A 13,422-nucleotide genomic window follows, 5' to 3' on the forward strand; every position below is an offset into this window, starting at 1 on the left:
TCTCCTCCCTCTCTCTCTCTCCTCCCTCTCCCTCTCCCTCTTTCCCCTCTCCCTCTCCGACCCTTCCCTGCTCGCACTGTCTCTGTCTCTCAAAAATAAATTAAAAGATTTTTAAAAAGAGGGAAAAAAGAGCGATTCTGTGGAATTGGAGGAAGCCTGAGCCACGGCTGTGCTTTGATGGGGGAAAATGTGCCCAGTGTGATGACATCTTTGCTTCTTGCTGGGCGTCCTTGCCCAAGGGCAGGAAGGTCATTCTAGGTGGATGCATCTGCCTAATCAGAGTCAAGAAGGAACAGAGACTTCGGGATCAGGGGGCAGGATGGCTGCAGGGGAGGGGGCATGACTGAATCAATGACCCGGGACTTGAAAAAGCAGAGACAGCCATTCCTGGTGGCATCACCACCTGCATGGGCTTTCTGGTGAGTCAGGGGCATGGAGGGAACAAGGCTTTTCAAGTCAAACCAGGTAGGAGGAGCCCGGGCCTCGATGGGTAGAAGAATGTGACGATGGTCAGGGGAGGGAGTCGCTTTGGCAAAGGCAAGGGGCCAGCCTGGGCGTAGCACATACTGGGCAGGTGGGGAGACACCTGTCAGGGCAGGGGGCATTTCAGTTAGTTACCCTCAGACGGCACACTTGCCGCTTAGCTGATTGGGGACCATGAGTTCACCACAGTCTTCACTGAATAGGTATCCTGTGCCGGGCAGAGAGCTCAGTGGGGGGAGGGGGATGTTATAATATGGTGAGCAAGACACCAGAGGCCCTGACCTCAGGCTTGGAGGAGAATGCAAAAGTCAGACATTAATCACAGCCTCAGAGAAATTGTAATTATAATAAGAAGTGCCAGGAATGACGAATTTAGGGACCTATGGATGTAGCATGGGGGTCATATGCAGAAGAGTTGCTGAGGACTTCCCTGAGACGAAATACTTTTCCATCCATTTACTTTTTTTTCTTTCAAAAGTTTACTTGGGGGCGCCTGGGTGGCTCAGTCGGTTGAGCCTCTGACTTCAGCTCAGGTCAGATCTCACGTTTGTGGGTTCGAGCCCCGTGTCAGGCTCTGTGCTGACGGCTAGCTCAGAGCCTGGAGCCTGCTTCCAGTTCTGTGTCTCCTTCTCTCTCTGCCCCTCCCCCTCTCATGCTCTGTCTCTCTCTGTATCAAAAATAAATAAAACATTAAAAAAATGTAAAAAAAAGTTTACTTAGGATCAAGCAGGAGGAGACTTGGTTTAACACTACCGAACATTTCAAGACTTTAGTTACAGAAGAATATCACACTATTCTATAGAATCCTTTAAAATGAGAGGTGAGGCTTATGTTAAAAGTCCATCACGTACTTTTACTTGTGTCTTGACCTGAGACATAAAAACTAAGGGGGGATTAACTAGGTAAAGGGGAACACAGGAGGACCCTCTAGGCTGCAGAAATGGCTTGAGCAAAGGCTCTGGGGTGAGAAGGAGCACAAGGTGTATGAACAGATGGGAGATTAGGGATGAGAAAGATAATCAGACGAGGGGAAGAGTTTCTCAAGCAGAAGGAGCAGAGCGTGCAAAGGCCCTGAGGCTGAGAACCCATCTTGAGAAGAGCCCATTGGGCTAGAGAGGGGAGGCAGGGCAGAGGGGCATAAGAGGTATGGAGGCAAAATGGCAAATGACAATGGAAGGAGTGGTTGAGGCTGGACAGGTGGGTCCCCTTAGGCCACATTGAAGACATTTGACATTATCCCAAGTGCAAGGCCACTGAAGGGTTTTAGACTGGGGGTGGCATGCCCGAACTGGTGTTTGGGGGCTCTCTCGAGCTGGTGGGGGGGGAGGGTGGACTGTGGGAGGTCTGGGTGGCCGTGGAGGTAGCCACCTGCTGTGGTCCAAGTGAGCGTGGAAAATCAAGGCACAAAGCTAAGGCAGCCTGCTCTACACAGCTAGCTGGCCCCTTGGCAGACTTCAATTACAGCGACTGTCCTCAGACAGGTTGGTGATTCTATTAAAGTGGCCAAACCTGGAGACCTGCATTTTACAGATAATGCCACATGAAGCCAGTTAATCCAGTGATTGAATTATTAAGTTAGAGCATCTATGACTTAATTTTATTGGCAGTCAGCAAGGCATCCTTCAAGTAAATTGACATTTGCTTGGCCATTACTTCCTCAGCCACAATAGGTTTGGTTAAATTTTGAACAGAAAATGTTCTATTGCAGTGTGCAGGAGGGCTTAGAAACAAATGGAAATGAAATGCATTGGTTTCCAGTTGTAGCCTCATTATGTATGTGTATGCTGAGCAACAGATAGAGCTGGCTTCAAGAACACACACACACACACACACACACACACACACACACACACACACACACGGCCCGTAACTGAATGGGACGGATCCTGGCTGAGACCTTCGATAAAAGTCTGCTATTGTTCAGGGTAAATAAATATCAGTGTAGCCAAGGCGGTGGATGGTATTGTTTTGATGTTGTATGTCTGCTGTTTTATTTTTGTCTAGGTGTTCTATTGGTTGCTGAGAAAGAGGTGTTAAATCCCTCAATTACGATGGTAAAGTTGTCTTTTTTCTCCCTTCCATTCTGTCTGGCTTTGTCTCACATGTTTGGCAGCTCCATTATTGCATACGTACACATTATGATTATTATGTCTTCCTACTGCACTGATCGCTTTTATCATTCCAAGAGCTTCTTCTTCCCCTCTCGGTTGGAGGTTTTGTTTGGGAATACGTGATCTGACGTTAATACAGTTCGCCCAGCGTCTGTGCCTGCAGTTTGCATGCTATATTTTTCTGTCCATTTACTTTGAATCTGTCTGTGTCTTTATACGTAAAGAGTATCTTTTACAGGCAGCATAGAGCTCGGACTAGTTTTTAAAATCCATTCTGACAATTACTGTCTTTTAATTGTAGTGTCCATTAACACTTAATGTGATTTTGGGTATAGCTGGATGTCATCTATCAATTTATTTATTGTTTTCTACTTAATCTCTTTGTGGTTTTGCTCATCTGCCCCTCATTTCCTGCCTTTTAAAATTATTTGAATACTTTCTAGAACTCCATTTAATTTTAATTTCCTGTTAGCTGTTTATTTATTCTTCCTTATATTACTTTGCACAGTGATGGCCCTAGAGATTACAGTATACATCCTTAACTTTTAGCAGTCTGTTTACAGTTAATGATATGCCACTGCACGTAAAATATAGAAGTCTGGCTACTCCATAGCCTTATAATCACCCTCATCCTCTAAGTCATAGCTCTTAGAAGCGACACATCGAAACATGTCCTAAATCCCTCCAGACCGTGTTATACCTTTTTTTTTTTGATGTGTTCTACTTTTTTTTAAAAAACATTTATTCATTTTTGAGACAGAGAGAGACAGAGTGCAAACAAGGGAGAGGCAGAGAGAGGGAGACACAGAATCAGAAGCAGGCTCTAGGCTCTGAGCTGTCAGCACAGAGCCTGACGTGGGGCTCGAACCCACAGACTGCGAGATCATGACCTGAGCCAAAGTCGGACACTTAACGACTGAACCACCCAGGCCTCCCATGACATGTTCTACTTTTAAACAGTTAAATGTTTATAAAGGGAAAGGATTTAAAAAATAAAAGAAAGAAGAAACAAAACACCTGTGTTGTTTGCATTTAGCCAGATATTTATTTACCTTTCGTGAAGCTCTTCATTCGTTCCTGAAGATCTGGGTGTCCATTGCTCTCCTGTCCCTTCAGTCGGGCTTGAGACAGAGCACAGCCCTGCCCGTCCCTGGGAGACATGGTCAACGTCAGTATAGCTGTCCCTGCACTGAGAGACAAAGGTCCTTTTCAGGCATCCATGGAAAGGAGTGCTGTGTGCCAAGGACTGATCATCTCAGTTCTGTGCACACGGTGGTCATTGGTCCTTGCAATGTCCATTTCTTGGCTTATTTCTACTTCTTTCCACTTTCCCACCTCATCCCAGATCCCCACTCCTGGCTGCCTCCCCCCAATGGCTTCCACTCCCTTGTGCTTAATCATAGCCTTGAATGGGAATGAAGCCCCAAAATATGCAGTGATGCTCCGTGTGCTCTTGAAGAGCTAGCGTGGAATCACGCCCTTGAACTTGTTCTTCTCTGCCTTCTCCTCCTCCGTCAGTACTCAAGACTTTGTAAAATTGGCGCAGGTGCTGTGTGCCACTTCTAAGGGCTACGTGGTTCCTCTCCTCATTTTACTTATTTATTCCCTAGTGATAGAAGCCAGGATTGCCTCCAGCTGCAGATGACTCTGCAATGAGGGACCCTGATCTTGTCCCCAGAGGGATTTCCCTGAGGTCGTTGGATCAGAGAGTGCATGTTGACTTAATTCTACCAAGAGGTCCTGATCGCCCTCCACAAAGGCTGTACGGTCCCCACCATACGCCCAAGGTAAGGATCTCTGTTTCCTTACATCTTCACCCACAAAGGGCATTTACCCAACTTCCTAATTGTTGTCTGGCTGTGGGTGTTGTGCTGTTTCTCACTGTGCTGTCTGGGCCGGCATGTCTCTGATCGCCATGGTGCCTGAGGGTCTCCTCGTGAGTGTGGTAGCCATTTGTGCTTCCCCTTCTGTGAAGTGCCTGTTCCACCCTGTGCCCGGCTCTCCACTGGGTACACCATCCCCTACCTCTGCCCGTGTGTTAACTAGTACATCAGGTTTTGTTAGCTTTGCAACCGTTGTGTCTATTCAGGATGCCTTTGTTCATTTCTGCTCTGACCATTATTTGCACTTCACAGTTTAATGCCCAGGAGATGTTTGTTTTCCTTAATTCCAAGTTCTTTCATTGGAGGAGTACCTGAGGATTTCCCCCACAGACCATCGTCACCTTCCATGTATTTATTCAGCACGGTCACTTTTCCAATGCTAGAGAACACCTTTTAAAAATTTCACTTCATTTTGTTTTAATTTTAGGATAGTTAATAGTGTTATATATTGTTTCAGGTGTTCAATATAGTGATTCATCACTTCTACACATGACCCAGTCCTATCCCAGGTGCACGCCTTAATCTCCATCTCCTATTTCACCCATCCCCCTCCACCGGTAGCCATCAGTTTGTTCTCTATAGTTAAGAGTCTGTTGGTTTGCTTCTCTCCCTCCCTCTCTTTTTTCCCATTGTTCATTTGTTTTGTTGCTTAAATTCCACATATGAGTGAAATCACACGGTATTTGTTTTTCTCTGACTGACTTATTTTGCTTAGCATTATACCCGCTAGCCCCATCCATGGCATTGCAACATGGTCAGATCTCACTCTTTTTAATGGTTGAGTGATATCCCAATGTATACACACATATATAATGTATACACACATATATATGCATATACATATATATATACATATATACAAATACATGTATGTATATAAACATATTCACATATATATACACACCACACCTTCTTTATCCATTCATCAGTCAGTGGACACTTGAACTGCTTCCATAATTTGGCTGTACTATAATCCCCTTGAATTACCATTTTTTTCATTTTTGGGGTGATTGCCCAGTAGTGCAATTCCTGGATCATAGATAGAGTAGTTCTATTTTTAGCTTTTTGAGGACCCTCCATACTGTCTTCTACATTGGCTACACCAGTTTGAATTCCCACCAACAGTTCAAGACGGTCCTTTTCCTCCACCTCCTCATCAACACCTACTGCATTTTTGACGTTAGCCATGCCGGCAGGTGTGAGGTGGTATCTCATTGTGGTTTGGGTTTGCGCTCCCTGATGATGTGTGACGTTGAGCATCTTTCCATGTGTCTGCTTCCAGTGCCGGAGAACAGGTAATGAGTGTGAACATCTGCCCTGCGCCCAGCGCTCTGCGAGCATCATCTCCCTGAATCCCCACAACAATTCTGGGGGGGGCGTCTTTGACTATGCTTGAGTGCCAGTGAGAAATAAGGCACAAAGGAGTTTAGTAAATGCCCAAAGTTGTATAACTTGTAAAAGTGACCCAATCAGGATGCTTTCGATAGCTTAGATTCATGCTTGTTTATCTCAAACAATGCCTATTTCAAATAGCAGCTATGTTCCTAGCAGCTCCCTATGATCCATGCCTTATCATTCCTAAATATTGAAATGCACTGAAAAAAGTGAACCTTTGTACCTTCCCTGAGGCTAGTGTTTGCAAAGGGTGGGAGCAAGTGGAGGCAGGGCCTGTGACTGAGCTCACCAGTCTGAGTTCCCAGGGAGAGCAGATGTGTGACTGGGAGGCTTTCTGCAGGTCCTCAAGGAGTAGCCTGCAGGGGAACCTTCCCCCTCGAGGAAAGGTGATTTTTCTCTGGTTCCCATGGCTCCGCATCAGAAGGGAACCCTACCTGCCCAGTGAACATCCTCTTTCCAGGGATTTGATGAGATTGAGAATCTCAGGGATAAGCAAAGAGTGTCCGTTGTCCAGATACTTGGAGAGACAGAGATAATTGATCATACTTATGGGAATATTGTTCGTCATGGATAGACCAGTTCTGGAGGAAGGGCAGTTCCAGGAGGGCTTCACAGAGAAGGACCTTTCTGGTGCTGGAGGTGAGGTTCACAAAAGGATAGCTTCTCCTAAGAAGTGACATTAGGGCTGATAATGATGAAAGAGGAGATAACTAGGAGAAGAAGAGGAAGAACTTCTCAGGCAGAGGGAACAGTGCAAAGGCCCTGGGGCAGAGAAACACTGGGAGGAGCCAGTGTGGCTGAAGGGGAAGCCAGGGCTAGGTGATGAAGGTTCTGGAGTCCCAAAGACCCAGACCAGACTGGGCTTCCAAGGCTGGGTCTTCAACCTGGAATGCCAGGACCATGGGTGTATATGAAGGCTTCCTAAGTCATGGAAGACCCTTGATTTACACACCCCCTATTTTAAAATTGATCCCGCTGAAACGGACCCAGGTAAAGACGAGAGGATGATCCTTTATCCTTTCCTCTGTCAACTGTCTCCTGTCTCCTGCTGGTCAGTGAGGCTCACCTCTCACCCCACCTGATTCTTGCCACCTTATTGTGACAATTCTATTGTCCCGAGGCAAAAGAATATCCATCCGGAAGCAATGAATGCTAGTGTCTGTCTTATCGAGGCTCCAAAACTCCACCATCCGTCTCATTCAGTCATGCACTTTTATTACAATTTTTCTTATTATGTTTAATAATTATCAAAGTTCATATGTGCACGATGCTTTCATCATTTATATACTACTACCGATTGTTATAATACGATTGTAAAGGCAATTTTATTTTATTTATTTTATTTAATTTTTTAAAATGTTTATGTATTTTTGAGAGACAGAAACAGAGTGTGAGCAGGAGAGAGGCTGAGAGAGAAGGAGGCAGGCTCCAGGCTCTATGCTGTCAGCACAGAGCCCGATGTAGGGCTCGAACCCACGAACAGTGAGAAAATGACCTGAGCTGAAGTTGGACACTTAACCGACTGAGCCACCCAGGTGCCCCTTTTAATTTTTTTTTAATGTTTAATTATTTTTGTGTAAAGGCAATTTTAAAACTTAGAAGTTTGTGGCCATAAAAAACTTTTTAACTTTTTTTAAAATTTGAGAGTGTATGCAAGCAGGGGAGAGAGGTGGAGAGGAAGAGAGAGAGAGAGAGAATCTTTTTTTTTTTTTTTACATTTTATTTATTTTTGAGAGACAGAGCATGAACAGGAGAGGGGCAGAGAGAGAAAGAAATAGAGAATCCAAAGCAGGCTCCAGGCTCTGAGCTAGTGGTCAGCACAGAGCCTGATGCAGGGCTTGAACCCATGAACCGTGAGATCATGACCTGAGCTGAAGTAGATGCTCAACCAACTGAGCCACCCAGGTGCCCCTTAGAGAGAGAGAGAATCTTAAGCAGGCTCATTGCTCAGCACAGAACCCGACTCAAGGCTTGACCCCATGACCCTGGGATCATGGCCTGAGCTGAAATCAAGAGTTAGACATTCAACAGACTGAACCACCAGGTGCCCCCCCCCAAAAATTGCTTAAAACTAATGCATATTCATAATTTGTTACAGTTCATGTAATAGACAAGGTAGTGAATAAAGAAGTGATAAAATCATTGCAAATGGAATGAAATATTTGAGGGCACAAAGAATATAATATAAATTTTTTGACTGTTGAAGAGAAACTTCTTTGTATTTTTAAGTATAAAAGTTGACTTTGCATCCTTGTACCATTTATATCCTATTGGGTACATTTAAATATTTTTAATGTATATTTATTTAAAAAATTTTAATGTTTTTAATTTATTTTTGAGAGACAGAGAGAGACAGGGCACAAGAAGAAGAGGGGCAGAGAGAGAAAGAGACAGAATCTGAAGCAGTTTCCAGGCTCTGAGCTGTCGGCACAGAGCCCAATGTGGGGCTCAAACCCACGAACTGCAAGATCATGACCTGAGCCAAGGTCAGGTGCTTTACTGACTGAACAACCCAGGTGCCCCTTCCATTGGGTACATTTATCTTTTATTTTTTTAATGTATTTTATTTATTTTTGAGAGAGAGAGAGACAGCAGGGGAGGGTCAGAGAGAGAGAGGGAGGTACAGAATCTGAAGCAGGCTCTAGGCTCTGAGCTAGCTGTCAGTACAGAGCCCAGCGCGGGGCTTGAACCCACAAACCGTGAGATCATGACCTGAGCTGAAGTCAGATGCTCAACCGACTGAGCCACCCAAGTGCCCCCCATTGGGTACATTTAAATGAGAGTTATGAATGGTTTCTATATAAAGGTCAACATAGACAATATAATCCAAACCATTAAATTTATTTAAAAAACCATTTTAAATGCCAACTCAGATATGTGTGAGGCATCCATATTTTTAGAGTCTTTTGTGTGACCCTCTGTTGTGGGTCGTGGTGGCTGAGATCAGAGGGAGGAAGCATTTTCCCCAGGGCGAGATGCCTCCAGCCGCTGGGCCGGAGTTGGTGTGCCCTCCTGTGACCACCTGCGTGGCACTGCCAGCGGAAGGTGCAGGCACCCCAAGAACAGGGGTTTGTCTGCTTAGACTGTTACTGTCTCCCCAGGATCAACCATAGCGCCCGGCACATACTAAGCACTCAATAAGGACTTACTGGATGCATGAATCACAGAGACACCAAGCTCTTACTTTGTGCAGGGCCCGTGAGAAGGGATTCCCATTTAATCTTCACCACACCCCTGCAGTCAGCCCAATTAGTATCCCCGTCTTAAAGATGGGGAAACTAAGGCACAAAGAAGATAGAAAATTTGCCCAAGGTCGCGTAACAAGGAAGTAACCGCATCCTTGCAAGAGCCCTTAACCTTGACCCGGCTCTGCCCAAGGGAGGATGGGGCAGAGGCTGATTCCTTGGGTTCTGAAAGCCCAGGTACGTTGGGCACTGCACAAGTGTGATACCCTTCACAGCCTTCCCCCTGGCTGCCTGTCATCTGCTCTCTCCTCCTAAGTGGTTTTTCTTCTTTCCCTGTTTAATATTTAAGGTGACACATTCTGGGACATCCCGGAGTCCCCATGTTACTGACCTACTTACCTATCCAACCATCTTTCTTACCCATCAGGGGCAGCAGTGGGAAGCATGGGGGCGGAGGAAGGAGAGGAGAGAGCGGGCGGTGGGGGGGCACTTCACCCTGAGCTGTGGGCAGCCGCCAGGGGACAGTAAGCCAACATTAATAACACGAGCCTGGGCTACACTGCTAGGAGGCTGCAGCAGGGTAACTCTGATTCTAAGTGGCTTTCCAAGGACATGGCGCCGGTTCCTTACACCTCTTTGAAGGGTCTCCGGAGCTCCAGCTAGGTGGGGGGTGGGGGGGTATCCGTTTGTTTCTCTTCTGCTTATAAAATGGACGGGCTTGGAGATCAAATGTGGGCTCTTATGCTTGGGAAGTGCCCATCACCCACCAGCAGGCACTGTGCCTGTCTTAACCAGACTCCCAGGGCACCCCTCTACAGCACACGGGGTGGGGGCCAGCGGCCTCCTCAGTCCTTTCCTGGTCTCTAGTGTCCTTTGTCCAGGGTGACATACTCCTGGCGTCCAGGAGGCCCAGGCCTGCTGTTCCTACTTTCTGAGTCCGATGCTCCAAGGCTTGGGGTGTCCACATCCTCCCACTGTGGGGGGACGCTCTCCCTCTGTTTCCACACCCCCTACCGGAGGATACCCAAGGACCTATGGATCAAAGACCCAAAGTGGCACCCTCTATCCTGCTCCAGAGGGCGGAGCGGGGAGGAGCCGCGGGGTGCTGAGTGGCTTCCCTCTGAAAGAGATCTGTCCCTGGCTCTCAACACCGTCTGACCCCCATCTGGGGCTCATCCAGTAGCCTTTAGGTCCTCACGGCCAAGCTCAAGCTCAGGTGCTCAGGTGCTCAGGTGCCCTGAAGTTCAAGGAGCAGCTGCAGCCCCTACGTGGGGTCAGGTGAAAGCACTCATCCCTCATCTTGGCCCCTGACCTTAACCCCAGGACCCTTGACGTCGCGCTGCGGGGGCCCTGACTTCTTCGCCTAGCCCTCCCCATCCCCCCACCCCCAGGGCGGCTCCGGATGGGGCACCGTGGGTCGAGGAGGAGAGCCTGGGAGGCCAGCGCCGGTCTGGGCGTGGGGGTGGGGGGGCTGAGGCCGGGGCTGGAAGGTGACGCCCTCCCGCCCCCGTCGGCCGTGACGTCAGAGCCGGAGCGGGTAAAGTGAGCGGCGGCGGCGGCAGCGGCGGCAGCGCGGGGCGTTGGGTGGAGACCGCTGCCCGGACCGCGCGGACGGACGGAGCCCACGGTGCAGGGCGGGCAGCCGCGGGCGACCCCGAGGTAATGCGGGGTTGGCGCGGGGAAAGCGGGGGACCGGCGGAGGGCGGGGAAGATTCCCAGGGGCGGGGGTCTCCGTCTCCGGGGTGGCCGGGGAGAGCCGGGGCGCCTTCCGAACGCTCGGTGGCAGGAGTGGGACCTCGAGGGCGGCGGAGAGCGGGACCGCCCCCCACCAACCTCCGCGCCGGCCCCGGGTTCGCCTGGCCCTCCCCATCCCCTCGAAGGCACCATCCATCCGGAGCGCAGGTGTCCCCGAGAACGCACCTGCCGCTGGTGAACCGAGGGTGGGACGCCCGTGCGCGTGGCGCGGGGACCGCTCCTTCTTCGCGGGGGCGAGGCGGGGGCGGGGGGACCCCGGCTCCGCCGCCCCCCTCACCCCTCTCCGCGCCCACAGCCCGTCCTCGGAGCCATGGCCCTGAGCGAGCTGGCGCTGCTCCGCTGGCTGCAGGAGAGCCGCCACTCGCGGAAGCTCATCCTCTTCGTCGTGTTCCTCGCGCTTCTGCTGGACAACATGCTGCTCACGGTCGTGGGTACGTACGCCCCTGCCGCCGCCTCTCCCGGGCCCCCCTGCCCTGGGTGCTGCACCCTCCCGAGCGCGCCCCGGGGGAGAGTTGCAGAACGCGCTGCGCTTTGCAAATATACATCCCCGCCCCACCCCCCGCCCATGGGTCTGCCGCGCTGGGCGACTTGCGCTTTGTGGCTTCGTTTTCCTGGTGGTCGGGTCAAAAAAAATGTAACTTCTATTAAGACCCAGAACTTGTGTTTCCTCCTGATAACTTCCTGCTTCCCCCTGCCTCCTTTGACCGCGATGAAAAAGATTTCTGGTAAGAACTAGCAAGTCCCCGGTTTCAGATAACAACGTTACAGTAGTTGCTATGCTAACCGACAAGGTGGGTTAACAGTTTGGCGTAACATTTAAAGGAGCAAGTCAGCCTCTCTCCCCGCAGAAAAAAAAAAAAAAAAAAAAGAAGAAGCGACTTTTAAATATATTGTCTCAGTGCATGGCCCAAAAGGGAAACATTTAAGGACCTTTTCAAGAACAATTTGAACAGTGTTGGTTTTAGTCTTTTTCCTGTAATGGATTTTTGGAAGGCTAATTAAAATCCAGGTCTCTTAATTAGCCCCCTCAACAGCGAAGTCTTTGGTATGCTGTTCCTTAAAGATGCCCGCAGTTTTAATGAATAATTTTCTCTTTAGCTTGTATTCTCCCAGTGGGTTTTTCCTCTTCTCTCCCCTTACGGATTCCTGCCTGCAGGATTATCAGGATTATCAGAGTCCTAGGGCTCATCTGACTTCAGAACAGCCTCGCTTCTCTTTTGTGTTCAGTGCTCTGTGGTCACACACAGGTGCCCACAGGTGCATTTACATCAGTTTTTTCTTTGCCTCCGTGGAAGTCTCCGGAATTTTTCTCCATCTTCCCTGTTGTACGAAAAATCCCAGACTCCCACTCAGGTAATAGAAAGGTGACGCGGTCCTGGTGCAATCTCCAAATTTTTCCTTCTCCTCCGGGTTTATCTTTCCCCAAGACACAGAATGAAATCAAGGTTTCTGTTTCCTCGATTCATTCATTCGAAGGTCTGAGTCTCTCCCTGAGGAGCTCTCGAGGATTTCAGGTCGGCCCTGAGCAGAGTTCAGACCACATTTTGCTTTCCTAAAATATTCCTGTAAGGGAGCCCTGTAATGAGATACCCCACACAGGATGAGAAGAGAGCCCTGCGCCGGTCACTTCCCCACAGGCGGTCACTTCCGCACAGGCGCTGGCTCTGAGTGCAGACGGAGTGCTCCCCGCCTCCTGGGGCTCTGTGCTCTCCAGCCAGAGCTCAGCGCTGTGAGATTCCTCCAGGGTCCATCCCGGGGGCAGTGTGGCCTTTGAGGGGACCAGAGTTTTGCTGTCCTTTGTCCTGATGATGGGTGGCTTCTGTGCAGCCTTGACCTTCGTGTTCTGCTTTTGTCCCTAGTCCCTATCATCCCGAGTTACCTGTACAGCATTCATCATGAGAAAAACGCCTCGGAACTCCAGACGTCCAGGCCAGTGCCCACGGCGTCTGCCGCAGACCGCTTCCAGCACATCTTCTCTTATTATGACAACTCCATCCTGCTCACCAAAGACAGCTCCACCCTGGTCACCAAAGAGAACTCTACCCTGGTCACTGGGACCGACACCAAAGGGACTCAGGGGCCACTGCATGCAGCCCCCACACAGCACACGGTGACAAACGCGTCCGCTGCACCTTCGGACTGTCCCAGTGAGGACCGAGATCTCCTGAACGAAAATGTGCAAGTCGGCCTGCTGTTTGCCTCGAAAGCCACCACCCAGCTCCTCACCAACCCCTTCGTAGGACTGTTGACCAACAGGTAGGCTCTGTGATTGTGGCCAAGGAGCCTCTGAGTGATGTCGTTCCCCAGGTCCTTTGTCTTTGGGATTCTGTTTCTCCTTCGTTTATCAGAACGTGGAAAGCCAGTGGTGGGCGAGCTGGGGAGAAGCCCGATCCCCTCCTTTGTGTTTTTTTCTTTCATCGCGATTTCCCACGTGTTCCACCTTTTTGCTTAGAGAGTAAGAAAACATTAAAACAGAAGGAAGAGGCCCTCCCCGAGTGGGGGAGCATTGATTCTGTCTCAAGGCCACACGTGGCATCGGTACCTTTTGTCAGAATCCCCCTTGGGCCGCAGGAGCTAGCTCTATGGCCACCATGGCATCATCCCTGGATT

At 49.3% G+C, this 13,422-nt stretch overlaps 1 protein-coding gene across 1 annotated transcript in view; it reads left to right on the top strand.

Moving 5' to 3' along the window:
- Nucleotides 1-10,589: 10,589 nt before the first annotated feature.
- SLC18A2 (solute carrier family 18 member A2) overlaps nt 10,590-13,422 on the top strand; it is a 37,977-nt gene continuing 35,144 nt past the window's right edge. The window contains exons 1-3 of the mRNA XM_029932661.1: nt 10,590-10,716; nt 11,108-11,243; nt 12,672-13,068. Of these exons, the coding sequence (XP_029788521.1) occupies nt 11,123-11,243; nt 12,672-13,068 (518 nt within the window). The 5' untranslated portion in view covers nt 10,590-10,716; nt 11,108-11,122. The remainder of the gene's footprint in view (nt 10,717-11,107; nt 11,244-12,671; nt 13,069-13,422) is intronic.

Source organism: Suricata suricatta, chromosome 2 (genome assembly GCF_006229205.1).
Source record: "Suricata suricatta isolate VVHF042 chromosome 2, meerkat_22Aug2017_6uvM2_HiC, whole genome shotgun sequence".
Lineage (NCBI taxonomy): Eukaryota > Metazoa > Chordata > Mammalia > Carnivora > Herpestidae > Suricata > Suricata suricatta.